We start from the raw sequence: 27,066 nt of genomic DNA on the forward strand, positions 1-27,066 counted from the left end.
TCCCTTCGCCCGCGACACTGTTCGTGGGCTTTTATTTTATCAATTTGTCTTAGCAGGAATTCAATTCCTGGCAGCCCATTGTCGGCCGTCTGCGTACGACAGGTGAAAATGGCGAGGGGCGCGCCATTTTTGGGGCAAAACATAATTTGCATTTTGTGCCGAGATAAGGGGAGGGCTGATAAGAAGGGGACAGGGGAATGTTTTCTATTTCCCTTGCTCTTGCTCGCATGATGGTATCCGGCCATTTTGTTTATGATCCTTCCCGGGGATGAATTTGATTTCGTTTCGACATAAAAACAGGTAACTAGATCTACTAGCAGCAACAACAATAACAACAGTGACGTCATCGGGCGAAACGTCAGAATATGTTTGTTTTGATCCTGGTGTGATGGTGACGTAGGAGTTCTTGTTTTTGATAAGAAATATCGAAGATACTGCATCGGAATATGGAGTATCTTGGCTTTTTCCACACATTACCTCGCCGGTATGACTATATCTATGACTTGCGGATGCGGAAGAACTCCGCTCCAAAGGACATCAAACCAAAAACTTGCTCGTCACGTTTCGCGGTTTGATTCCCAGCAAAAGGACGACGCACCTCGGCGCACAGGTGAACCGAGGCTGTGGTATGTGTGTTGAGACGGAAGGAAATGCACGGTAAAGTCGTTGAAAACTCCCCCACCCCCACAAAAGTATTCCAGTTAGTTCCAAGACGTAACACAAATGGAATGGAAGTCCTAGGCTAGAAACTTCTTGCCGTACGCGATAAGTAGCTCGTGGCGGGGGGGAGTAAGTTCCCCACATCAATCAGCCTAATGCATCGCCAAGCGCAGGTCCCAGGAGGAGTTGCTCCACATGATGGGCACTGGGAACAACATTTCAATCGACCATTCGATGGAAGGTAGAATGATGATGATAAGTTTACTTTTCAATCGAGCAAAAGGTAGACTTCATTAAGCCCCAAAGTTCCCTCACCGAATGTCTGTTTGCCGATGCCAGGGGATACACCCCGGGGTTGTAGGGAAGGGGGTGCGTGCCTCGTAAAAAATGCATTTATCCTTATGACGATCGAGCACTTTTTACTACCTTTACTACCGAACCTGCCATAACTTGATTACGATAGTAAATACATCGCCACGCGACGCGACTTCCCGCGCATGAAACCTCCATAAAAACTCCACAACACACCACACAGAACCCCCCATACGCAGGTGCTACTACTTCTGGGTGCGTCTGTCAAGCTCTGCGTTATGTCACTTCCCCTTTCCGGTGTCACCTTTGATAGCACGTTACTCTGGGGCTACTCTAGCCGTGCCCGTCCATTCGATACAATCAGGCCACTTCTTCAGCAGGAGAAGCCACTCTGTCGCCCTTCCTGATAGGACTATATACCCGGGAGTGAATAACTCTCCCTGCTTTTCCCTGGGCTTTTCATCATTCCGCATCGTTGTCGTCGTCGTCGCCGCCGGAAGTTGAAACTGGATTGTTTCGTTTCGTTTTCGGTTCTCTCTCTTTCTCTCTCCCGTTTGGATCGAAATCGTAAATCTCGTTTTCGAATCAGCTGCCGCTGGCGGGCGTCGAAATGCGTGTCCTTTCCAAAAAAAAAAAACAAAAAAAAACAAAAAAATAGGGAAAAAAGTGAGCCTCGTGCCACTCTGGGTTTGGGAATGTTTTTCCGCCTCGCTGGAGCTGGCGCCGGGGATGAAGACCGACGTAGTAACACAAGCCGCGTGACGATCTGTCATGTCATCCTCGTCGTCGTCGTCATCGTCATGGAAAGCGTCGTAAGGCCGGCGGCGATCCGCGCCACTGTTACGAGAGTGGCGGTGGACCCCCCCAAAAAAAAGGACCAAAAACAGAACCGGAAAAAAAAATGCTGGAAAAGCTGGTAAAGAGGGAGGAAAAACATAATCATATTCACCGCTCGAGGGACACGAACGCGTGACTTGGACACGACTCCCGGAGTCAAGCACGACACCCACCGACGTCGGTGTGCCCCCGGATATGCTCGCTGCGTGTGCGTGTGTGTGTGTGTGTGTGCGTGTCCATGTGTGTGTTCCGACTATTTTGCGTTATCGTCCTCGCCTTCCCCACCCGGGGGTTTGACTTTCTATTTTGTCTTACAATTGGTGTTTGTTTGCTGCCTTTGACTTGCTCCACGTGGCGTTGCGTTGCGTGCCGTTCGTCCGGAGTTGTTTATCGATAAGCTCGTTCCCCAGTTGACCGGAACGGGGGAGGGGGGAGGAAAAGGTTATGCTCGGAGCCGCCCTGTCTGCTGATCATTGCTTGTCGTGAGGTTGTTTTTTTTTCTTGGTATTGTCTTGGATTGAATTTACATTGCACTTCAACTCCGTCACCTTCTTACTCCTACTTCTTGTTGTTGAATGTTTGCCACCCTTCGAAAAAAAAACATATTCCAAGAACCTAGAGCATGTATCATGTCGGTTTCGATACTCTTCTTATTTTCCTCTTTGCAGAGCTCTTTATGTTGTGTTATGACTGTGCGTAATGAAATGTTCATCACATCATTAGGCGAACTTTAACCATAAACTCCCTGAGTAGCCACTTCACATGAGTAATGACGACCCGGCAAACCAAGCAGTAACGAGGAGGAGAAGGAGGAAGAGGTCCTCATTCACTCGCGGCGAAAGAAAACGGGCCACGAGAATAATGTTCTGGAAATTACATCCAGACCACATGCAACCGATTGGTGTGACTGCAGGCCCCGTGGCCACTCGTGTCGTTTGTGAATAGTGAATAGTAGCTCACAGACATACACACACGCAGGAACCACGGCTATTGCATGCTAGTGGAGCTGCAATATGACGTCAAACGAAGTAGAACATTCCTTCCGTATCAACGCCTCCGTTGATGCAAAACTCTCGACGAGGAACAGAAAGAGGAGAGAAGCAGAAGCGGCCAGAAGTGCATATTAATGGACGAATGGGAGGACGACGACAACGTGCGCTGACGTTGAAGGACCGACTCTCTCTCTCTCTCTCTCTCTTTCTCTCTCTCTCTCTCTCTCTCTCTCTCTCCTGCACACACACACACGGCAGCGATTTTATTGCATCACGTTGTATACCTTTTTATGAGGCCGAGTATTTAATTAAAATTCATGCTCGGCCTCGGATCATGGTTGCTCTGTTGTCGCCATCGTTGCTGGATTCGTTGCGTTGGACGCTCATAACGGGCGCGGGTTGCTCGTCGCAGCGTTACCTGGCGCCCTAAGCAGGGCCCCCGGGGGGGAGATTAGTTTGCCGGAAAACGTGGCTCCATCATTGGCCATCATCACAACCGGTTGAGGTTTTTGGGGACCGCGTACGCGGTACGGTGGTGCATGCGTTTGAAGCCATTTTATGGAACGTCCGACGAAACGGATTACACCTTTACCGAACCGAACATCCACATCGGACGCTTCCAAAACGATAAATTCCGGAAATGGTTGTTTTATGTCCCCATTTTTTAACTTTCAATTAACGCCATTATTCATGTGGAAACCAGGAAACCAGCGCATCGGCCAATAATTGGACAACCGGGAATGTGCAAAACTGTGTGCCATCGGCGGTCACCCTTTGTGCTGTGCTTATGGTTGTGGTAGAAAGAAGGGAGAAAGAAGATCAGAGCTCGTCACCATGATTGACGCCGCAAAGAGACACTCGACGATGCACCAGGACCGAAAAACTCGGGCGGTCCCGAACCGGAAGAGGGCACTGCACTGCAGTGCCCAAAGTAGTGTGTGCTCTCCAAGTGTCATCGTCATCGATGGCGTCGTTCGTCTAAATTTGACATCCAATCCAACTCAGCGCAAACAGCAGCCCGAGCCCGAGCCCGAGCTGACAATGTGCTAAAATGTATGTCAACAGCATTTCAACAACAACAGCAACAGCAACTCGAGCAGCACTTGTTGATCCACTCCAGATCCGTGTCCAGACGAGTACGGGACGTGACGCACAGACGAGCGACGAGCAGCAGCCGCCACCACCACTCGTTGATTTGGTTTCGGTTAAGCTTTTATTAATTTATTGATTGATTTATTTGCCGAGCATCGCCATGATGTGTGTGTGTGTGTGTGTTTGCGAGGTGAACCACGTGCCAAACCCGACGACAAACCGGGTCACGGGGACGGGATAATTAATAAACGAGCACTCTGGTGGTGTTTGGGATTGGCGGATCCCGGATGCTGTATGCCGTAGCGCAAATGAGCAAATGTCAATATTTGGTGCACGATCCATTTCTGCTACCGTTTGATGCCAATAAGTGATACGTTGACTATTTTCATAAGTTTTAGTGAAATAGAATCCCTTTTAGGGGGACAAAAGATCGAGCGTTCAATTGAAAGAAAAGATCTACCAAATTGGAGTCATTTAGTACATTCCCTGGCCTGGTGTTAATTGTAGCCACGATTATCGTTTCGTTGACAATAGAAAATGGCGCGCGCTCTTGCATTATCGATCTTCTGAGTGTCGGGCATAACGTAGCAATCTCTAGCACACAACAGAACAGAAGGAACGCAGGAAGTTAAGTGTCGAGACACCTGCACCATAAACCGCCGCCTGCTTTCCATCTATCTATTCCCTCGAAGGGATTTCGCGGAGAAAGCAATAAATTCAAACATTAATTCTAATCCAACACCAACACCACCACCACCACCACCACCAACAAGGAGCTTGCGAAGGAGTAGTCGTTCAGCACCGATAAGCGACCGACGGATTCCCATTTCCCGTGCCGCAAATCCGAAGCGCCAGGCCAGCCCAGGCCGGAGCAATTTATTGAACCAATATTTACGCACTCGATGGAGGGGGGCGGGGCCCGGGGTTTCTGGAAGCATAAAATGGCGATCGCGCACCTCGTCGGCAACGGAGTCGGAGCATGAAGCGCGCCTTCCGGTTCGTGCGTTTAATTCCCTCTTCCAAGCACTTCGGCGCCGGAAGTCGGCAGTAGGAGGCAGTTCTTGTGCTGCTTTCCATTTCTGGTCGGTGATGGTCTCGGACGGGCTTCGGTGTGTCCGCTCAGTAAGCGAGTGGAATTTGTGTGAAAATTCGGAACTCAACGATGCATAACCCGAACCGAATATTGGCCTCGTGGATAGGCTTCACCGGACGGTTCTCTCGCTCGCTGGCTGATTGGCAGTTGGCTGACAGAGTTTCGCATTGAGAGCATCGAAATGGATTGTATGGTTTCTACCTTCGCAGCACCGCCACGGCCTATGGTGAGGCCTATTACAGTGATGAAGCGAACGCAGCAACTCAACCAGTGGCCTTCGAATGCTTCACTTTTGATGCCACTGTACCACACTGCACCACTGTTCGTCGAGCGCCTCTTCGTTAGCCGCTTTGATGATTTTCCGCAACTCACCGTTCCCGTGAGGATGGTCTGACAGAGTTCCGGGATCGCTCGAAATGTTTCTGCCGAATGCAGTTATCAACGCTGCATCAACCCGCGTTGCAGCGAACGGATCTCCCAAGCTGTGGAGCTGACGATTGAATTGCCTTATGTAATGTCTGTTTAAAGAAATTCACGTTCCTGGGATATAATTCCTGAAAATAGCCTTCCGAAGGACATTGAGAAGCTCACATCTCGCCTGTCGCCAGAAGGACTGATGGGAAGGAGGAACAGTCCTGCTCCTGACGTTCTCATTTCGAAGATGAAAGATCGAATTACTCTTCGTTACGCGTCCATTCAATCCTCGTAGCAAGTGTTCGTCTCGATCGTGTTTCAATCAAACGGCAAACTCCGCTGCTGCTTCTGCATTGTTTTCCAGTTTCCGCTTTGAGTGCCGAAGAACAAATCCCGGGAAAAGCAACCCCCCGGAAAGCCCGGGGTTGAATATTCCGTTCCCGGAGTGTGTGTTCCAAGAAGTGATTTGACATTCTACACTTCGTACGCCGTTCCCACGCCGTTCCCACAGCTAAAGGAGTAATCTACTCCCGGGACTATAGCACTCCGGGATCCACAAGACAAAACACCCATCCCAGTGGCCGTTGCAAATGGCGCAAGCTGTGGCACCCCGTGGCTGGACACCAATAAAGGCGAGCATTTAGGGGGGATACCAACCGAAGCGTGTCATAAATAATAATTTGCCATGCCTGGAGTGTGTTTCGCACTCGCCTCGCCGGCACTGCTACACCACATGCCAGACCGGGCGACCGCGTTGGACCGGACCGAGTAGTTGTCATGCCACGGATTCCACACACACACATGCGCGCGCGCACACGACGCGGTGGTTTCCAGCGATGCAGCTGGCGTTGTTGTTGTTTTGCTGGGGATACTAAATTCATAAATAAAGGAAACAACAACAGCGGGTAGTGCAGTGAGGCAGGAAGTGAGGCGCATGAGGTGTACCCCACGAGCCACTAGGCGCCTCCATCGATCGCTCCACTCACCACGAGGACGGGCGTCGACGTCGCTGTCGCTGTGTCCGGGTGTTTGGCAGCTCGCGTGCACGCCTTTTCCAATGAAATAAAGATAGCATTATAATTGAAAAGGAAATAAATTCAAACCGAACCGTAATCACATAGAAAACTACGATTCGTTGACGGAAGGGGCCACGGGCAGGCGGTTGCTGGTGCTGGTGCTGCTGGTGCTGTTAGTGCGCACAATGGAGCGGTGCATTCGGCACTTCGGCACTACGGTCGATGGCAGTGCGGACCAGAGCCAGTCCGCCTGGGCCTGGGAGTTTAGCTGGGTGAATAATGAAGGAAGTTATCGCTCGCGTAGCGCTTCCGGTGGTGCATTATGCATCGAACCTTGTCCCAACCGGCACTCCAGCTCCAGAGGGTAGAGGAGTGGCTGCGGGACATATAATTGCGTAAGAATTGGAACCCAAACCTCCAGTGCCAGCCCACTCCAGCCACAAAACTCGCAAATAATCGAAGCGTTAATTATCGGAGTAAATTTAAGTTTCCTGACGAACGAACGGTGGCGAACGGTGGTGGCGGTGGTGGTGGTGGTGGTGGGCCTCTCGGGGCCATTTATTTATCCACCGCCTCCCTCCGGTAGTGGATTAGCAGGAAAGGATAATAGGGATACCGGGTGTGAAATGGTTTTGATTTATCGTTAGCAAACGGTTTGGATGAGATTCTTTAGTGGTTCGGTTTGAATTCTTTTGTCTTCGACGTGTTTGACTATTTTCTTTTGTTTATTTTGCGAAAACATTCTAAGCTGGGATTAAATTTTTGCTTTAATCAACTTTTGGGAAAATGCTTCACGAGATTAGGTTTGAGATTTTCTTTAGTATGCTTTTCTGTTTGCTTATAACAGTTCAGATGATTAGTTTTTTTTTCTATTAAAATATCTCTTTTCTATTCAGCCTGTAATTATTAAGTGCTCTCATGCATATTAATCATCCTTATTGTGGTAAACTGGTTTTATTTTACCTATTTTTTCATTTATTATCTTTTCATTTAAATACTTTGCCTACAGATTCCTAGACAGGACCTACTTAAATGTTAAATAACGTCGTCATTTTTCAGCCGATTTGGACAAGTTAACCAGTTTCTGAAACGTCAGTCAACGACATTTTATAGATCCAAAGCGGGTGGACTAAAATTTTACTGAAGTACATTGAAAATAATCATTCAATCCAAGAAAACTGTGCGTGTTTATCATAAGAAACATTAGAGACATTTGCCACTTCTCGCGCCATTTGTTGCAGTCAGCAAACTGAAGACTATTGAAGAACTAAATGCTAATGTTAGAGCGAAAATGTTTATTACGCACGAAATGTTGTCAAATACATCGCAAAAATATCAAATATGGTTCGCTTTTTGTGTATCTAATAGAGGCGGTCATTTGATCGATATTGTTTTCTGTGTAACTTGTCAATAAATGGCATTTTACGTGTATACCCTAACTAAATCTTATTCATTTTCTAAATTTGGTTTAGAAATGGCGAAGTTATTCAACAATAAAATGGGTCCTGTTTAGATGTCGCAGCCTGTATGCTTGCATACAATTTAAGCGTACCTATTGTAGTAATTATATTATATTTTATACATTTTTCATTTATCATCTTTCCATGCCCTTATTCAACATGTTATAATGCCTACTGTTTAAACATTGTTTGCTTTGTTTTTTTCTGCTATATTCATTAAATAATTTATATCCGATATGTTCTTGAATTCATGATTGTGCATTAAGTTTATAATAAGAAATCATCCACGGGTAAAAAAGGCTTCTCCTAAGAGTTTCAATATGAAACCCTGAAACTTGAACACAAAAAATGTCCCGATTCCAACATAGTCCACCGATTGATCCAACTGATAACAACTCCCCCTCGTTCGCAACCCTCCCCGCTGCGGGGATGAGCAAGTCGTGCGTTTGTCATCGTGCGTCCGTCGATTTTCCGATTAATGTTTCGATTATGAACCACTAACCATGCAACATTAGCATTAACGCAGGCCACCCATAATCCATCCCATTCATGTTTCGTCCCGGCGACTCGCGGCGACCCATGCTGCCCATGGGAGCGGAACCGAAACAAAAGAAATGCCGCCCGTCCTCCCGTCTCCTCGTCCTCCCTGCGGGCATGACCACAGCCCGAAATCCCCGACGGGCTGATCCGATCCGGCTAAACAACCGTGGCATGGTGGCTTAGCTAATGATCGAAATTTGAGCTCCCTCGACCCCCACCCCCCACACCCCCAATGCTACGCACGTCATGTGCCGCGGAAAACCCACATTTTTCTCGATATTTATCGCCCCCTTCCCTTTCAACCCCACGGAAAAGCACCACGTGGGAAGGACCATAAATAATGTTCCGACGCTCCCAGAAGACGGAAAAACAACGGACCGACCCCTAAAATACACCATGGAGCCCATTCATCGCCGCATTTCCAATAATATCCTGTCCCAGAGGGGAGAGTGGGGTGGTTAAGGGGATGCTTGTGGGGAGGGGATGAGAATCCTTTCTCGCAAACGCCGGCGCAACCGCGGATCGCATCGGTTCCCTACTCCGATTTGGTCGTCGAGGGTGATTATATTTTGTTTTTCTTTCCTTCCTCCGCTCGAACCGCTCATCCCCCCGCTGCTGGCAGGGGTGCAAGAACGCTCTTATCAAGGGGCGACATCGCGAGTTACCGGGTAGCCGGACAGCCATCGGTGGCCAGGTCTGGCTGGCGCACAATACATCGCGCTCGCGCTGTGTTGGTGTGTTGCTTGGATCGTAAATTTCATCATTTATTAAACGGTGCAAGAGGAAGGGGGAAAAGGTTACTCCGAATCCGAAACGAGGATGAAATTGATGATTTCGACCACCTGAGCGGCGAGCGAACAGGAAACGGAAACATATAATCGCGTTGAAGGGTCCTCGACTCCTTCCTTCTTCGACTCGACCTCCTTAATGAATTTTTACACCATTTCTTCGCGCCGCACACACAGAAAAAAAAACAGCCGCGTGCGTGCGTGAGTGTGTGAGTGCGGCCGAGTAGTGAGAACTGATTCCCTCTCGGTCCCGCGAAGAGCGAAAACAATAATAATCCACCATTAGATCGGTGAAAATGGTGATTAATTCATGCACAAATTGAATCGAATCACGCAACTAATCAATTATTTTCCCATCTGCACCCCCCGGTCCGGTTCCGTTTCCTGCTCGCGAGGGTCCTCGCTTGGAAAGCCGCTCGGAATTGCTTATTAGTACCACGGGCGGCACCGGCAGAAGCCGGCAAGCCGGTTGTGCGCCAGCAAACCATCGTCCATCGTCCGTAAAGTTTGGATAATGGAGTTTGAAAGAAAGGCCACCCTTCTTGCACCTGCACCAGCACTCCACCCGGGGTGGGTGTGTGCGTACTCCAGACACACAGGGGAGTACAGGGACCTCCCCCTCCCCTGGATCCGGACAGGCGTCAAGAACGGGTGTTCAACAGTCGATTTTCATTCGAAGAAGGTCGTAGACGGTACGCTACACTCATGTGTATGTGTGTGTGTGTGCGGCACACGCACATGACTTCCGGTGCAGAGGCGTTATGGCGCGACGTGCCACCTTGGCACACCTTTGACAGGAGGTGATGGACTCCTCCCCCGAGGGACGCTACAAACCTTCGCGTGCAGCGAAGTTTTATTAAAACGCGAATGCATTCCGTGTGTTGCATTGCGTTTGGAATGGTTGTGCAAAAGGCATAAACGCAGACAGTCAGACAAGGAGAACACTCAACACCAATCCTACTTGATTCGAGCGCGCGTCAAACTCAATTCCGAAGACACTCATCGTCGCGTCGCGTCATCGTCTCGTCTTTTTCGTTTTCAAAATGGAGATTCTTGTCCGGTAAAGGGGCAGTCAACAAGTTGACTTTGCTATGCAGTGTCTTGGTGTGCACCCGGTGCTCGGGGTTCCGGGTCCGCAGCCAAACTTGCACATAACTTTGCCTTCTTTCTCGACCGACATCCGACCGAACCGACGTCGAACGTCGTAAGTTCTATCTGGACTTCCGCCTCCAATTTCCGGCTCAAAAAAGGGGGGCCATCCTCCATGATTCAATTTGCTGTATCATATTTATATGCTTTACTTACCATTTTCCCTTTTTTTTTTCTCTCTCTCTCTCTCTCTCTCTCTCTCTCTCTCTCTCTCTCTCTCTCTCTCGCTTTCTAATCCATTTCCATCCGTTCATACCGGTGGCAACGACTCCTGGTGCTGCTGCTGCTGCTGCTGCTGCAACGAACACAACGACACCACCTCGTCGACGTTGGCCACACCGATAATAGGATTAAGCCACAGCTTCCCGGAGCCATTCATTTCCACAATTGATACCGACGCACCAACCGTTGCACCGAAATTTATGACTCGAGGGCATCTCTACAAGGCCATCATCGGCGACTCGATCGAGCTGCCGTGCCGGGTAAAGGACTTGGGTAAGTGTTATGGTTTGGAACCAACCACCACCACCAGCCAGTCGAGTGTATCGTCCGGCGAACGGGCGCAACAGTATGTGTGCACTGTGGCCATATTCTCATCGAACGTAAATAAGGACCAGGAACCTCCGGGGGCTTCCGGTAGCACCGATTCAACCCACCATTACCAGCGTCTGTACACGGACACCACAACGGAGAGACACAACGGACTACGACTTATCGGGAGTCTGGTAGTCCAACCAACGGAGTCAAACCTTCAATGCAGGCAGCATGTGCTCTCTGGTAGCTCCCTGGCTGGGTCTGTTTGTTGGTTTTTGGCCACCGAGACTACGTAGTGTCCGCACGTCATAAGCCTCTAGCTTCTAGCCGTAGTCCTGGGAGCCTTATTTTAATTCCTCCGAGTTCCTTTTCCGGTCGATCAAACACCGTTCCGTTTAGTGGACAAACTGGAGCTCTGCTCTTCTGAGATGCACGACGTCGTCGTCATCGTTGTCGTTCTCGATAAAGGATCGAAGGCCGACGACGATGCGACGCTCACTATCTCAATGTTAACGCACGTGTGTGTGTCTGTGTGTGTGTGCCTGTATTGCGTTAATATTTGCGCTGCATTTTGTGTTTTTAATAATCTCGTGACCAGGTCGGTCAGTCGGTCGGTTAGTGTCCACTCCAGGTTCCACGGCCATTTAGAGACCGACAGGCGGCCTTTACGCTACCTAACGAGCAGCTTCGTCGTCGCCTGCTGATCATAGACTGCTGCTCTCTCGTCGAAGTCGAGGCTTGCTTGTTAATGTTCCTTCGTTTGCTTCCATTTTGTCGATAACGTTCTCAATGGTCGCCGGCGGATCCTCGGTCATTATTGTTATTACGGCGCGACGACGAGGGATTGCCACCGGCCCCAACCCTGGCAATGGCTTTCGAATATGTTGTGCTGCTGCTGCTGCTGTGGATTGTGGTTGAAGCAGGCAGAAGCTTAACCAACGCGACACATGGACACCAGAACCACACACAACCAGAAACTGCAAACTACAAATTCCATCCATGCATGCGTGTGTGTGTGTAGCTTCCGAGGTTATCTCTAACAACTCTCATCCCTCCTTCCCGTAGGTACGTACGTGCTGCTATGGCGACGGGGGACGTCCGTGCTGACCGCGGCCAATCTGATGGTGACGCGCGATCCGCGCTTCAAGCTGGTCCAGGGCTACAACCTGCAGATAGCGAACGTGAAAATTCAGGACGCCGGTGACTATATATGCCAGATCGGTGATAACGAGAGCCGGGATCAGGTCCACACGCTCGAGATTCTCGGTAAGTAGCACACGACACGCCAAGCGTTCCCGGGACCGGGATTGGTTTGCTTGTTTGTCCAAGCCAACCGGTTGAGCACCGACGACGTAAATGACGTCGGTCACTGCCAGCCAGCAGCCAACATGCCAGCCCATCGACGACGCGGTGACAGTTCGTTCGAGCTCGGGGAACGGAACGGGGAAGACAAACAAACCAATCCACGCACGGAATGCAATCTGCAAGCTGCGCTGGTCGATGTCCGCGATTCCGATGCGATAGAGGATGATATGACATCGACCACCGGTCGTCCTCCAGTGTCTCTGTCCCTGAGAGCGACACACACACACACACACACAGATCGACACCACAAACACACTAATCAATGGAAAACAATATTTTCCAGTGCCACCGACGATACGGGTGGTGCCGCAGAACCGACAAATCACCGCCCGGAAAGGCAGCACCGTAACGCTGGAGTGCAAGGCATCCGGCAATCCGGTTCCCGCGATTTACTGGCACAAGAAGGTAAGTTTGGATACGTGCGTCGTTCGTGCACCGAAATATGCACCGGAAGCGTTGCCGAGCGATCGGGAGCTGGTGTGGTTTATTAGCTTCCATCCGGTGGGTAGTCAACCGGTACGAGACGAGCTATCTGGAAATGTATTTTCCAATTCCGATCCGCAAATCGGCGAGTCTGACTCGCTCGGTCTTGGTCTGGTGTTGATGGCGATGCGTTCCATCACAACAACTGCGGCCATGAATCATCATCATCATCATGTATTTTATGGTCTAACGTGTGCGTCGCTTCCCGTGGAATGCACATCGACAGCCCATCATCCATCCGTGAAATGTTGAAACCCATCCTTTTTTCCATCCTTTGGTTCGCTCAATATTTATTCCTCATAAATGGACGCGCGCAGCGTGAATTGAAAGCATTACTTTGTGCGTGTGTGTGATAATTGAATTCGGCGTTTCAGGAGGTTCCGTTTCGTTTCGTTTCGTTCGCGCGGATCAAACATCATCTGGACGAGAGGAAGGGAGGAGAGGGGAAAACCTCGTGGCTTTCAACGCCACGAATCGCGTGGTCAGTCAGTTCACTCAGTGTGTGCCGTGAGAGTGGATTAAAGTGCCAGGAACCGGCATGATGAGCGAGGCACTTTCATTCAATTACCCCACGATTCGGGAGGGGGAGGGAGGGGTGGGGCGGGCAACAATGTTGTAACATACATGCAGCATGAGTATGATGATTGTTCACAGCGCACAACATTCGCACAATTCCTGGAGCGCCAGTTTGATCTCGATCCTGTGAATCCTGGGAAGTTGGTCAATCGGAGCCTTTTTTTGGTTTTTTTTGCTTTCGAATGCTGCTTACACACACTACAGGAAGTACTCACATATAGAGCATCAATCCGGGGGTAAAAAAAAGCGCACAAAAAAGAGGGACCCTTGATGGCCTCTGTTTTTTGTTTTTTTTTTAGTAGGCCTCCACCCTGTGACCGGTTCGGAAGGTTGTAAAAAGTGTTTTAATTAGTTTTTTATTGTTGTTCGCGTGATCACGCCACGAGTTTATTTGATTAAATTGTGCCGCCGGGCGTTGGTGCAGGATCAGCAACCAGCGCCCGGGCCAATGGATTGAAAATTGAAACGAAAAATAGAGAGCCTTTGCGGGGAAAGTGGTGAAAGCGGACCAGAGGACCAATCGCTTTGATGTTTTTTAATTGTGTTCGCGCTCGTCCCCCGGAGGGGAGAGGGAGGGTAGGATGCAACGTGTAATTGGGTTTGTTGGCGCGTGCTTTGGTTCGTTTCACTATTAAAATCGATTAATCTAGAGATTGCTCGATCGTGCCGTAAAATGAAATTGAATATGGCACGATGCTCACATGCACCGGGAATCATTCTGTTCTGTTCTGGCGAACCGATTACAATTAATAACTTTTTGCCGCAGGGGAGGCCCCGACCGAGCAGATTAAACTGAGCGGAAAGTGCAACACATTCCGAGAAGAAAATTCGCGTTTCACGCCATCGAGATCAAAGCAGCCCACTACCATAAATCAATTTGGTGCTAATCACATCGGCTTCAAAAAGCTGCTGCTGCTGCTGCTGGCATGCTTCGATATCTCGCTGGTGCTCTCTTGTCAGGCGCTGTCAGTCACCGGTGGCTGACGTCGCTTGTCAGCTGCACCGTTCAGCGGCAAGAAACGGGAACGTTTAACGATGGTCCCGTCATGACCATATCCGCCCTATCGAGAACCGTTATCCTGTTTGTGTGTGTGTGCCTGTGTATGGGTGCTGATGGACAATTTTCAATTTTCTAATCCGCGTCTCTTTCTCTCTCTCTTCCCTCGCACTCGCGGGTAGGATGCCTTCACCGGTGCGTCCCATCTGTCCGAAAGTCCGACCTTGCTGCTGGAGCGCGTGGATCGACATCATGCCGGCATTTACCAGTGTACCGCCGATAATGGCGTCCGGGAGGCGGTCCATGTGGACATCGAGGTCACGGTGCTATGTAAGTATCACTCTGTTTCGGTCTGTATGTGTGCCATTTGGAATGCTCTTTATCGGATTATTTTTGTCGAAATCGGTGCGTGGTGTTTGATGCGGATTTAATGTCGAAAACAAATCATTCCTTCAAGTAGCACTTGCACTTCCTGTAAACTGCCATACTGCCAATACACACACACGCACAACACAACGAATCGACTTTGACAAAACGCTCCAATGTCATGTCCCCACCGCTTTATTGGCTCGTTCTTGCTAACCAACCTCCAAGATCAGTTTGTTGACACCGAACAATCAGTTCTATTCTGGGGTGTTGGTCTTGAACTTGAGGTGACCTCTCCCTCCGCCCCCCAAAAAAAACACCAATTGATATTCGATGGCCGGCCTGGTTCATTCACGCACTGAATTGGTCTCGGACATTCTCGTCCACATCATCGTAACATGGTGCATAACCCAATAGTAGGCCACAAGTAGCAACCGAAACGTCCAATCGTAGTAGACATGGCCGTGGGGAGATGACACAAATACTGAACGAGATGAGAGAGTGAAAGAACGTTTGTCTTGCTTCCTGGTGTCGGAGTGCAGCCGTGCAGTGCAGTCTCTCTGCTACATTATCCAGGTATTTCCGTGAAAAAAAGAAGCATAAATAAGGCCATTACGCCATTACTTCCTAATGAAGCGCAACACCACCCCCGGGCAAGTTATGGGACTTACAAGAGCAATAATTTAACACAAACCTTGCTAGGTTTTGGGTTCTACACGAGAAAGGGAAAGAAGCAGAACCTTGAAGCAGCTTCATTTCTCCTTCACCATCGCCTTCGCCGCTACTGGTACAGTGCCATGATGTTCTGCACGCTCGAGATGGCACCGGTGATGAGCAGGAAGAGCCCGAAACAGGCGCACGCCCCATTCTTCACCAACCGCCAGTGGAAGCGCCCGAAGCGCCGGTTCGGCCACCGGTACACCGTATCGACGACGATCGGTATCCAGAGGGCCAGGATCGGGTTCAGCACGGAACCGAGCAGCCCCATGAACGTCCCGAGATGCGGTATCCCGCAGGCGGCCACCATATTCAGCACCAGCATGGCCAACCGGAGCCCGGCCTGCGCCCAACCGGTCCACTCCTTTGGGACCCGCGACCGTAGCTTCTTCCAGGCGATCTCGCTCGGTACGTAGAAGATGAGCCCGATCGAAAAGAGCACTGCGACCGCCGACAGTACCTGAATGCTGGACACCAGTCTGTGGAGAAGTAGAGAGGGCGTGGTGGTGGTAGTGGTGATATATGGTGGCAGCACAGATAGCTTCTTCTCCTTCTCATGCTGCCTCTTCACTTACAGGCTATCGGGCGGGAAGTTGAGAATGATGGAAGACTTGACGGTCTCGCCGTACCGGATGTAGCCGACGGCACCGAAGAAGCTGTACAGCACCGCCAGACACACGTAGTTGAGGTTGACGATGCCCGGACACCCGAGATAGTGGCGCGGGTTGCGCATCTGGTTCTCCAGCGGAAATATCAGGCAGGTCGCATCCAGCGCAAAGTACACGACGCTGCAAAAAAAGGGACCATGGATTCCAAAGCAAGTTGTAGGAAAGAGAAATTCGGACTCGAGGAGAAGGTACTTTGACTTCCTTATTACCCCATGTACGGTGCAACGGTTGCCGTGGTGGGAAAGAGCCGACGGTCTTCCAGCGAGAGCGGTTCCTGAAACACAAACACCAGCGAGATGACGATGTTGGCGAGGATGAGAAATCCGGCGATGGCCGAGAACGGGACGAGATACTTGAGCTCCCGTATCTGCGTGATGAACAGAATCGGAATGCCGACGAGCAGGATGTACGTCCGGTCGCTCCACTCCAGCCCGGTCCGATAGTTGATGACCTCGCGCAGCGTCGTCCCGACGAACACGATGAACACGACGACCGTCGTCAGCATCAGATACCAATCGATGGCGTTCCTGCGTGGCGCGAAATAAGTTGAAGGACTTTGCGGCACTTGGCGCCGTACACTGCCACTGCCACCTTACCTTAGAACCCTGCCAAGTGTCTGGATGGATGGTGGCCCGTAGGAGCAAGCTTTCTCCACCGTCTCGCCGAATCCGAGCACCGGTATGCGTTCCTTTTTGCAGATCCTGTAAGAGGTGCTAACCTGTGGAAGGAGAACGAACCCCGAGAGAAAGAAAACGTTTGTTTTTTCTTGTTTACCCGGATCCGTTCGGCCCCAGAACTCACCAAAATGTGCGCACTGTGGGAGCAGAGCATGGCGAGGAAGAAGGTACCGGCCACACCGAACACGAGGCCACCATCCTTGAACGCACCCGGCACCGACAGGATGCCGATACCGAGGGCTGACTTCATCACGTGCACGAACGTTCCCACGGTGCTGTGATGGAGAGAGAGAGAGAGGGAGAGAGAGATGCGCGCTTTAGCATAATTAGGGCCACCTCCTTGCCTTGCCACCCTCCCACAAACACTTACGACGTTGGGTTCGCGAGGTTGCGATGTAGATGCGGATCATAACAGCGCCCAGCGTCCTCTCGGCTGCGAACGGCACGGAACAAGAGGACGGAACGACGGTTAAACACACTCCAGATTGTGGAAAGAGAGGAGTAGAGAGTCGGGGGTGGGTCACTGTTTTCTGACGTGAACTCGGGATTCGTTTATGAATTTAATTTCCTGAATTTTGCGGGGATTTTTGGCCTTTGCGGTGACCTAACGGCCACCATTGACGCCATTTTACGCCCTTTCCGTGGGCCATCTCTTAAAGATCTTCCACAACGGCCACTAACAACGGTACCTGCCAGCGCCATCGGATGACTTCACGGCGAGCAACTCAACACCTTCGGGTGGCCGTTCGTGGTCGTACGGTTTCTCCATTTTGCACGGAGATGATCACATAGAGGCTGCACAAATCACCACAAATCACTCTGCCGATCGTCCGTGGGAATCACTTCAACCAAACGGCACACACGCGCCACGTCACGTCACCAGCGCGTTCAACGATCGAATGAATGATCGCCTTCTCCGGACCTCCGGCGATACCAAGAGGCTTCGATTGCCGTGCGGCTTCGCGGCTCAAACGATCACTGCTGGCGGCAGACTAATTGACGCGCCCTTCCGCGAGGCCGTTCCGTGACGCCGACGACGACGACGACAACAACAACAACGGGATGTTGTCGCAGAAGACACCGAACCGAACCGCGCCATTTGTCCAGAGATCTGTTTGCGCGCGAGGGTTTGATATCCAGCCCCGTGTGTGACCTTATGATGCCCTCATGAGAGAGCGGGCGCGCGGGCGCGTGTGTGTGTGTACCGTCCCTCGGGAACAGGTTTAGCAGTACTACGCGTTGCAACCACGACGACGACGATGGTCATGGCAACGAGGTGGCAACAACCTCGTTACGGGGAAGGCTCGCCCCGCGCGACACACACGCTCGCGTCTTACGCAATGAAAACAATTAAATTCGTCATTCTCTTCGCAGTCGTCATCAGCATGGAGAAGTGGCAGAAGAAGAAGATCTCGTTTCGCGTGGATTGATGCTATCGTTGTGGCCATGGCGTGGCATGGCGTGGCGTAGCGTAGCCTGGCGCGTGTTAAATTGCTTCGCGATCTCCATCTCGAATGCTGCGCGGCCAATTACGCCGCCGCCGCGGTCGTCTGTCAGCCGCTCGTCTGAGACTGGCTCAAGGTTTAGGGCGGGGACGGACTAGCATCTATCCTCCGCTCTCTCGCGGTCGGTCGGTCAGTCAGTTCGTTCATTGATCCGCCTGGTAAAGGGTGCTGATCGGTTCGATCATATCGCGGTTCATTCACAGCATAAAAACCCGCTGCATTCGAATGCTAGAGTGGTTAGTGGCTCAGGTACGTTGGGCTGATTCAGCCACACACACACACACACACACAAAGTGGTGTCTGTTGAACCTCGGAATGGCCTGTCAGTAACAATGTTGACGACTGGCCGACCGACAACATCGACCGATTGCGATTGCTAAGTAGCGTCGTCAGTGGAGAGTCAATTATTAATGTTTTCGAAGTGCTGTGTGGTATGTGTTTGCGGGTTTTTTATGTAGCTCCAACAGCTGCAACAATCAAGACACCCAGCGCACCAGAGCTCGGTACTCCTATCGGTGGTCTCGCGGACAGTATGCGGATCGAGGACACATTCCGCACTGAAGGAATGAGAATCGTGGACGACGACGACGACGATGACGATCATGACAGCGTTCTTAATTGCATGTTTGTGCTCGTTAAATAATTAAAATATTTGATTTTATGTGCAATACATGATCTGGTGCAGCACCAGAGCGGCGCATTCTCATTGGCGCGCATTCCCATCGGAACACGTTCCATTTTGGATGAATCGAAGACGAAAGCATCGATGCACATCGATGCACATCAATGCACCTTCCAGCAGTAGCAGCAGCAGCAGCAGCATCCGATGCTCAATGGGAAGCGTAATTTCGTTTTGCACTCCCGCCGTTCCTCCTCTCGCGGGTCTGCATATCATTTCGTTCGATAATGTACGAGCGAGAAATATGGAACAAACACACACACACACACATGCAGGTGAATGGCCACTTCAAACGGGCCTCTTGAGCCACGGTCGTGGCATCTCCTTCCATTGCATCGACCACCATCGCTATGCCAATCACTGTTTGACTCGTGCGCATGGTGATGCTGCTGCTGCTGCTGCTGCTGCTAGTGCTGCTGCAGGATTCGATCGATTTGGCCGCGAACACAAACCACCATCCCTCTCCAGGTGCTCCTCTTGGTGCAGCATAAAAATGTTTACCTTTATTCAAATTCCCATACATACGGGCGAGGGGCGCCGCATTTCTCAATTTGTTGCATTCAAATGCATGTGTTCGAGTGGCGCACACTCTCGCTGGGTGTTTTGTGTGTGTGTGTGTCGCGCGATTGGGAAAAGCTGCTAACGACGACAACGACGACGACGACGACGAGCGACAACCAGGGGGCGCGCGCGAGGGACATTCCGGGATTCGAAGATTCAGAAATCTTTCTGCTCGGTACGTGTCTGCAGCATCACGGTTTCCGGATACTCGACCTCGAATGCCAAGGTGTAGGTGCCAAGGTACCGGAGGGGAACCGTACCGGGTCCCCTGGTGAACCGTAACGAGTCTGATCGTTACGAAGGCACATCCCACTCGCAGCACCACCTTTACCGCCGGAAAGCTTACCGGGATGTGCATCACGAAAATTGCATAAACACTTAGCTCTGGCGAATGGTCGTCCTCGTCGGCACTCGTCTCGACTCGACGAGATCCGGCCATCCAGCGTCTACAGGAACAACCGGAACAGCAGCACAATGCGCGAAGCTCGCGCGAACACACTCCGAGTGTTCGGCTAGAAATAGCTTTATTGCACCATTCACAGAACGAACCACACAAGGGGACAGCGAGAGAGAGAGCGCGCGAGGGCCAGAGGGATGCGATGCAATTGCACCAGCATAAATATGCTCGATGAATATGGAGCCCAACCACCACCAACAGCAGCAGCAGCAGCAACCTGTGTGTACAGCAAGGGAATCGGAATTTATGTTTCTTTGTCCGGTCCGGGCACTCATTCTGCACCATTCTCAAGAGTGTCTCTCTGTGTCTCTGTGTCTCTGTGTGGCTGTGTGTGTGTGTTTGTGAATGGTAATACAGGTTTTTAGGTTGGAAACAACAACGCGGCGCTGTGGCCGCGAGATTAATGTGATCATCAAACAGAAAGAGAGAGGGAGAGAGAAAGGAAGAGATGTGTCCCTCGAATCATCGAATCCAGTTACTAATTGCCTTCCTTTCCCTTCCCCTCTTTGCCTGTCCACAGCACCACCGGACATTACGGTCGAGAAGACGTGGGTTCACGCCAGCGAGGGCTTCGACATCGATCTCGCCTGCATCGTCCACGGTGACGTCAATTCCGAGGTAAGCAGCATTCCGGGGGAAGTTTAAAAGCTCCCAAATTTTTCCGATGTTCTCCCCAGGTATTGTGATATCATATTGCAAGCCCTCATCGAGAGGTATCATCATCACGAGCACGAGTTCTTGCTCTGAAAATAAAAAGGGAGCGAGAGAGAGAGAGTAGTGTAGAAAGCGTGCTGTTACTACTAATTGGTGCGATATCGGTGCGTCGTATCACTACTACTTTACCGACGAAACTTTATCGTACCATCGATCGTGGTTGCACTTAAGTGCATCGTTCGCGTTGGTGTTCATGGTTGGTGGCTTCAGGTTACCTGGGAACGGGGCGAAGGATCACGTTACATGCCGTTAGTTGAAGCGCTCTTGTCCTGGAACCCACACCGCCAATGATGATGATGATGATGGTGGTGCATTGTATTGCATTGCATTGCATTGCATTGCATTGCATTGGCTTTGGTGCTCGTGCCCGTGAGGAGTCACCGACGTGGCTAGCAGTCTAGCGACACCGAGACGGTTGTGACAAGTTTTGCAAATAAACTTTTCAACTCTTCTTTCCAAGCAAAGAAACACACACACACCCTAGGGTCGGGAGTCTCCTTGGCCTCTTTGTCTTGGATTTCCTTCTCGTTTTTTTTTTGTTTCAAACAAAACTCTCCAACTCGGAGACGATATATTTACTCAAGTTGTTGGCGGAATGTTTGATGCCCCTTGGCTCGGAACAAAATATGTCAGGTTTCATTTGATGCCCGTTGACGTAGTTATACAGTTCTGGCCTGGTGAGGTTGCTGGTGATGCAAACGACAAAAGGAGACTTAAGCTGAGTTGCTTTTTCAATTCACTTTTCTGCAGCTTTCTAGCGAAAATAACGAATCCCCGGAATGCAGCAAAAGTCGGTGTTTTTTTGGTTTTAATTAAAAGTTAGGTAATGTTCTCTGTGCTGAGCGCTTTTGAATATTCACTTCGAGTTTTTTGTTAGTTGCGTCATTGTTGTTTGGGTTAGTGAAAAGTGGTTGTGAGAAAATTGAATCCCAAAAACCACGAGTTCGGATTCGGGGAAGTCGGTCCACAGCCAGTACAGCGGTACAAAAAAGTTCGCAAATACTCCGAATTGATGATGTAAACAACGTGTTGTTCATGCTGTACGCGTTTAACGTTAACAATACTTCGCCTTCTTCGCTTTCCCCCCCCCCCCCCCCCCCATGCAGATGCTGTGGTATCAAAACTCTTTCCTGCTGGATCCCACCGATCGACGGTCGATGTTTTCGAAGGGCGACAAGTACACGCTCAACATCAGAAACTTCCAGCAGTCCGACTTCGGCAACTACAGGTAAGTGGTCCTTTACTCCTCACTCCCCGCAAGTGGGCGACAAAACGTTTAAATAGAATCTACAGACTGTTGTTAGGACTGTTCTACCAAGAGAGAGAGAGAGCGAGGAGAAAAAAACAACATTATGCTATCATGCTTCAACCAGCGAGCGGAACGGAAGGGGGAAAGGGAACGTTAACTAAAGGCTAACTTTTGACCGGAGAACCGGAACGCGAACGCCGACACCGAAACACGCTGTCAAACTTATCAAACCTTTCCGCCTTTGACCGACACCATCGACACGGCTATCCGTTCACCTCGCGGATGCAAATGGAGGAGCGAAAAAGGGACGCGAAAACGGACGAACTTTTTGGAACATAATTTGTGTATTTTTGTGGAGGCAACTGTTGACAAGCATCTTTACGCAGTGGCGTCTCTTCATCTAGCGATGAGATTAATCCAAAAAAAATATGTGGCAATATTCTAAATTTTTCAACAAATGCTCCAACCGCTCATACTCCGAATGAAGCTTTAAAGGTGGACACAACCGGGTCAACATCTCTCCCTGGAGCCTTTATCGTTTCCAGGCAACCTCCGATTGATAAGCTCCGTATATCTCAAATATGCAAACCAATTTCCGCTCCTCCGATGCGCTGCTGGGAAAATGGTAGAAACATCACGTACACTCGCTCGACACTGACCAACCACACCGGGAGCTCGAATGGCAGCCGTACCTGCATCCTCGTGCTCATCGCAAGCCCCGTGATTAACCGCAAAGTAGCGGTTGCCAACCCCGTCCCGATCCGAGGCGACCCAATTTCCTCTGCCACAAACACTCCGCTCCGTTCTCGATACGCTGGGATGAATTCAATTTTATCCAAGAATGTTGTGACCGGCCACCACGGCCACGCGGAATCGGGAACGACGAAATGGAAATTGTTTTCACCGAAAGCAGAGCAAGAGATAAAAAAAAACCACAATTTTCCAACAAAAATGAAGCAAATGAAATGCTTTATGCCTGGGGACCAACCCCCCAGCCTAGCCTAAGCTGAAGGATGAACAAATTCCACATAAACAACCACATTTAGGCCCATAAATCTGGCGCAATTAATAATGCCCCCGATGGGCGGCGTGGCGCGCTGTTTAAATTAAAATATTCCTTTTTCTTTAACGACATCTAATAAAAAGCCCACCCAGGACGTCGTCCTTTCGGATCGGTCTCCCCTCGCCCCCCAAAAACGATGATCCACGTCCCTCGCTTATCCGCGAAATAGCATCATCGTCGTCGTCGTCGTCGTCGTCGTGGTTTTCGCGGCTTGTGATCGACACTAACGCGACCACCGCAAACACTGCCATCATGGTGGTGGTGGTGGTGCTGTTCCCCGTTTTGGGATGAGGAGTCTCCTCCTCAGCAGCTCCTCGGCCCGAAGACGACTGGAAGATAATAAATCTCGTCTTAATTTTATGATTTACGGTCACGAAAATAGCTGGAATTCTCGTCTTGGGACTCTCTCGCTCTCTCTCTCTCTCTCTCTGCGTGCCTTGTTGCGTGGATTGTCGGGATTTAAGGAAAAGATTCCACCCAGCATTAAAGCTCCAGCTCCGGTAGACAGGCCCCACGGCATGGACCGGCAACGCAACGTGGCGTGTGGCGTGCGGCTCGTGTTAATGACGCCTCGAGGAGTTCCAACTTTCTATCCCGGGAAGCCACGGTGTGGAAAGTGGTGGAAAACTTTGGTCGCTCATTGCCAATGATCGTTCACTCATCCGCAACGCTCCCAGACTCTCCTTCTCCTTCGCTCATTTTCTTCTCTTTCTTCTCTTTCTTCTCTCCTTCCTTCTCGTCATCAGCTGCGTGGCGGACAATGCCTTGGGGCGCACGAAGAAGTACATCGAAGTTTCGGGCCGCCCCGGACCGGCCACCTTCCTATCGCCGGCCTACAGTAACTATCTCGATCGCTACAACCTGACGTACACGATAGAGTCCATCCCGCCGCTCGACGAGATCAAGCTGCTCTATCGAAAGCTGATGGTAGGTACCGACGCTCTCCGGGCGCACTCTCTTTGCTCATTCTGCCTTTTAGTTTCCTTTTTTTTTAAACGAAATTAAGGGACAAAACTTACAAAATGGCAACGCTCTAGATGTAAAGGATTGGTCACAAGATTTTAATCCATCCAAAGATCCATCCGGAGCTACGAAGTATCCGACAGTAACGTTTACTGCTGTCGACGGCGATGGTGGTGGTGAAAACGAAATGAAATCCTTCCTCTTCACCACTCGGACCATGCCTCGGGACGGGCGACTGGCCGGCTGGACTGGAGCATAATCGCATTATCGTTGATTACGAAAAGGCTTACGGCGCTCGTCGCCTACTGCCGGACAGGCGAAGAACTACGAGCGTCACACACACACACATACGCTGGCGTCCCTTCGGGGACATTAGTTTCTCCATTTTTGATGATCGCCTCCGGGAGAGACATCCATGGTCCATCCATCGGGAGGATTGCTCTGTTGCTGTTGCATGCATTTTTGAAAATGGTTTCCTGACGACGGATTATCATGGTCCGGTCCGGAGTGGTTTGTGGATTCGGTTGCCCGTTTGCTGCCTCGCTTGAAGCGTTCACTTCAGCTTAAAGCCACATGTAATCTGGATCATGATTCACGTACGCTGTCCATTCCATTTAAACATCAAAACCCCGTGCCGGAAACCGTGAAAGTGCACAATTTTCCCGCTCAATTCCCGCTGGTAATTGGTTCAACAACAAGCATCGAACTGGCTGCCAGTTACGATGAACCGTAGCTGACCTTCCGATGCAACGGAATGCGTTGTGCTCATGATTGATCCTTTGTTATATTAAAAAAAATCCGCGTGTTGCGTGAGGCTTCAGCATCAATCGATCCGCTTCACTGTCATATCCATTACTCGCTGCTTTCGCTGACCCCTTGCCACCTGTTTTTAATGCAAACAAGCAGCCAGTGAGCGAGCGAGCGAGCAACCGTGATTGTATCCGAAAATTAATTTCACTTCTGGTCCCTGCCATCGAACACACACACACACACATACTCTAACTTTGCTTTTCACTTCATTTTCCGGATTTTCTTCCTCATCCTGGCACGCAATGCATCGCTTTGCGGTCGCTCGTGGGACACGCTCCGGCCGTTTTCGGGATTTATCATCGTGGTCAACAACAACAACAACAACAACAACACGGCGGCGACGACGACGCCAACCGCAAAACACGGAACTGGCGGACATTGTTTGGGGTCTGGATCATCACGCAAATCTCTCCGTTCTGTACGGATGCTGCTGCTGCTGCTGCTCGGCACGTCCACTGGTCACCAAACAACATTGAACGAAACTCATCTGGAACGTGATCACGTGATGTTGGCGGTGGTGGTGGTCTTCCGCATCCTTTCATCGAATGTCAACCGATGATGATGATGATGATGATGATGATGACGATGTTGACGTGATGATGATGCTGCTGCTGATGATGTGGTGGATGCTGTGTGCTTTTATCTGTGGGGAACCGAACGCACGTACCGCACACCAACACACACACACACACACACACGCCCATTGAACTGCACAGATGAACGAAACATATCAGCATCCGGGCAGCTGGGAGGACACGATTTTAGTGCCAACATTAACCAGATCCGATGCTACACATTTTATTATGTCGCATGTGATAAGAGGACTGTCGCCCAACTCCGTCTACGAGGTGATGATCCAGGCGCGGAACGTGCACGGCTGGAACGAGGTAAGTGATTCTCGCGTCTCGCGTCGCGCGCCCCACGAACGAACCCGGAAGTCGTATTCTTGGGCACGAGCTCTCGTGTGGTGGGGAGAGGGGCGGTCCGTCGCTTTTCCCCCATTTTCATTCCGTACTGGATGCTGGAATGAGATTTTGATGAATTGCTACACCCGAAATACACACACGTACACACACACACACACACACACAGGGATAGACCACCTGCGCACTCCCCTGTCTGTGTGTGTGTGTTACTAAAGCCTTTGGTTGGCTCGTTTGCGGAAACCATAATCCCACCGACCGACCGACCGGGGAGCCAAAAAGGGATACGAAGCCATCTGCGGCGGCCACAACGGTCACAGCTGCCGGTCCGGGATCAGAAGCGAAGGGGAGGAGGAGGGGGGGGGTGCGGGTCTCCTTTTAAATACCGGCGACGAATTTGTCACCGGAAGCGCGACACTCGGGATTTGTCGTGAAGATGAATGATGGAACGAACGACTCAGCGAACGGGAAATGGCAAATGCAATGGTCGCTTCTCCTCCCCCCCCCCTTCCCCGCCATGCTTATCATTTTAATGCGTTTCCGCGCGTTGAATCGCTTCCGCGCTTCCAAGCATGTTAAAGTCGTTAAAAGGGGGTTTTTACAAAAAAAATAAAAATGACGACATGAAATGACGTCATTAGAAAAGGGGGTTTATACTTGTAGGTTGCACGCGCTTTAGTACACAGTAACCGTTACAGCTTACATCCTTTCTGTCACACGACAGCAGCAGCAGCAGTAGTAGTAGGTTTTGTCTGTAAAATTTGAATTTTATGAATTTTACAACGGGCTACACACGCGCAATATTATTGCATTGCATTCTAGGTTACTTTGATGTATGTGGCGTATTTTCAGAAACTTGAAAATATTTTACAGGACCTGAATATGTTAAAAAAAAATCCAAGTAACCGGGAATATTGATCAACAATATTGCGTGTCTTATGCTCGCTTAACATTCGAATGTCCAATGGAATGAACAGCTTCTGCTTCTGCTGAGTACATAAGATTCAAAGACTACTAAGGACTGTTGGTTATTTCATTATACAATGTTTAAAATACTGCTATTCAAGCTACCGCGCATTAATGCATTGTTATTAAGAACAAATGATATTCCTCCCTTGGGATCATCTTTTTGCATTTCATCCTCCAAAACCACGGAATTAATTAAATCAATAGAAGAAATTGGGTCGAATCGACTATCCTCCGAAATGCCAAACTGGCCAACTCCTACGTCCCCAACAAGGTCATGTTTTATTCAGCACCGCAAATCCAGAATCTCGATCCAACTGAAAAGTCATCTCAAAGTCCGATATCACCGCGTAGCGCAGCATAAAAAGGGGTTGCGGCGGGTTTTTACCAAACCCCACAGGTGGCCACCGCACATAATGATTCGGCAGTTTGCTGCATCA

General features: G+C 50.2%; 2 protein-coding genes across 3 annotated transcripts in view; one reads left to right on the forward strand and one right to left on the reverse strand.

The window, feature by feature from the left end:
- The window catches only part of LOC125956942 (roundabout homolog 2), an 86,148-nt gene that overhangs the window by 55,273 nt on the left and 3,809 nt on the right, over positions 1 to 27,066 (forward strand). The window contains exons 3-10 of the mRNA XM_049689242.1: positions 10,702 to 10,848; positions 11,953 to 12,153; positions 12,536 to 12,657; positions 14,491 to 14,638; positions 20,459 to 20,556; positions 21,759 to 21,880; positions 23,711 to 23,891; positions 25,454 to 25,624. Coding sequence (XP_049545199.1) covers positions 10,702 to 10,848; positions 11,953 to 12,153; positions 12,536 to 12,657; positions 14,491 to 14,638; positions 20,459 to 20,556; positions 21,759 to 21,880; positions 23,711 to 23,891; positions 25,454 to 25,624 — 1,190 coding nt within the window. The remainder of the gene's footprint in view (positions 1 to 10,701; positions 10,849 to 11,952; positions 12,154 to 12,535; positions 12,658 to 14,490; positions 14,639 to 20,458; positions 20,557 to 21,758; positions 21,881 to 23,710; positions 23,892 to 25,453; positions 25,625 to 27,066) is intronic.
- On the reverse strand, positions 15,121 to 17,596 carry LOC125956943 (proton-coupled amino acid transporter-like protein CG1139). Of its 2 annotated transcripts, XR_007469213.1 has the most exons (8): positions 17,426 to 17,596; positions 17,107 to 17,169; positions 16,861 to 17,011; positions 16,656 to 16,777; positions 16,269 to 16,586; positions 15,967 to 16,179; positions 15,346 to 15,870; positions 15,121 to 15,234 (listed from the first exon to the last, which is right to left on the reverse strand). XR_007469213.1 is itself a non-coding variant. In XM_049689243.1 (7 exons), the coding sequence occupies exons 1-7, from the start codon at positions 17,503 to 17,505 to the stop codon at positions 15,456 to 15,458; spliced, it is 1,362 nt and encodes a 453-aa protein (XP_049545200.1). In that variant the 5' UTR covers positions 17,506 to 17,596; the 3' UTR covers positions 15,272 to 15,455. The 2 variants fall into 2 exon arrangements, 1 of the variants encoding a protein (XP_049545200.1); XM_049689243.1 differs by lacking the exon at positions 15,121 to 15,234 and having other exon boundaries at positions 15,272 to 15,870.

Source organism: Anopheles darlingi, chromosome 3 (assembly GCF_943734745.1).
Source record: "Anopheles darlingi chromosome 3, idAnoDarlMG_H_01, whole genome shotgun sequence".
Classification (NCBI taxonomy): domain Eukaryota; kingdom Metazoa; phylum Arthropoda; class Insecta; order Diptera; family Culicidae; genus Anopheles; species Anopheles darlingi.

Coding starts and splice junctions, on each gene's coding strand:
- LOC125956943 (XM_049689243.1), bottom strand. CDS start 17,505: ATGGAGAAACCGTACGACCACGAACGGCCACCCGAAGGTGTTGAGTTG. Junction 16,180..16,268: donor ACCGTTGCACCGTACATGGG/GTAATAAGGAAG, acceptor CTTTTTTTGCAG/CGTCGTGTACTTTGCGCTGG. Junction 15,871..15,966: donor AACTTCCCGCCCGATAGCCT/GTAAGTGAAGAG, acceptor ACTTCTCCACAG/ACTGGTGTCCAGCATTCAGG.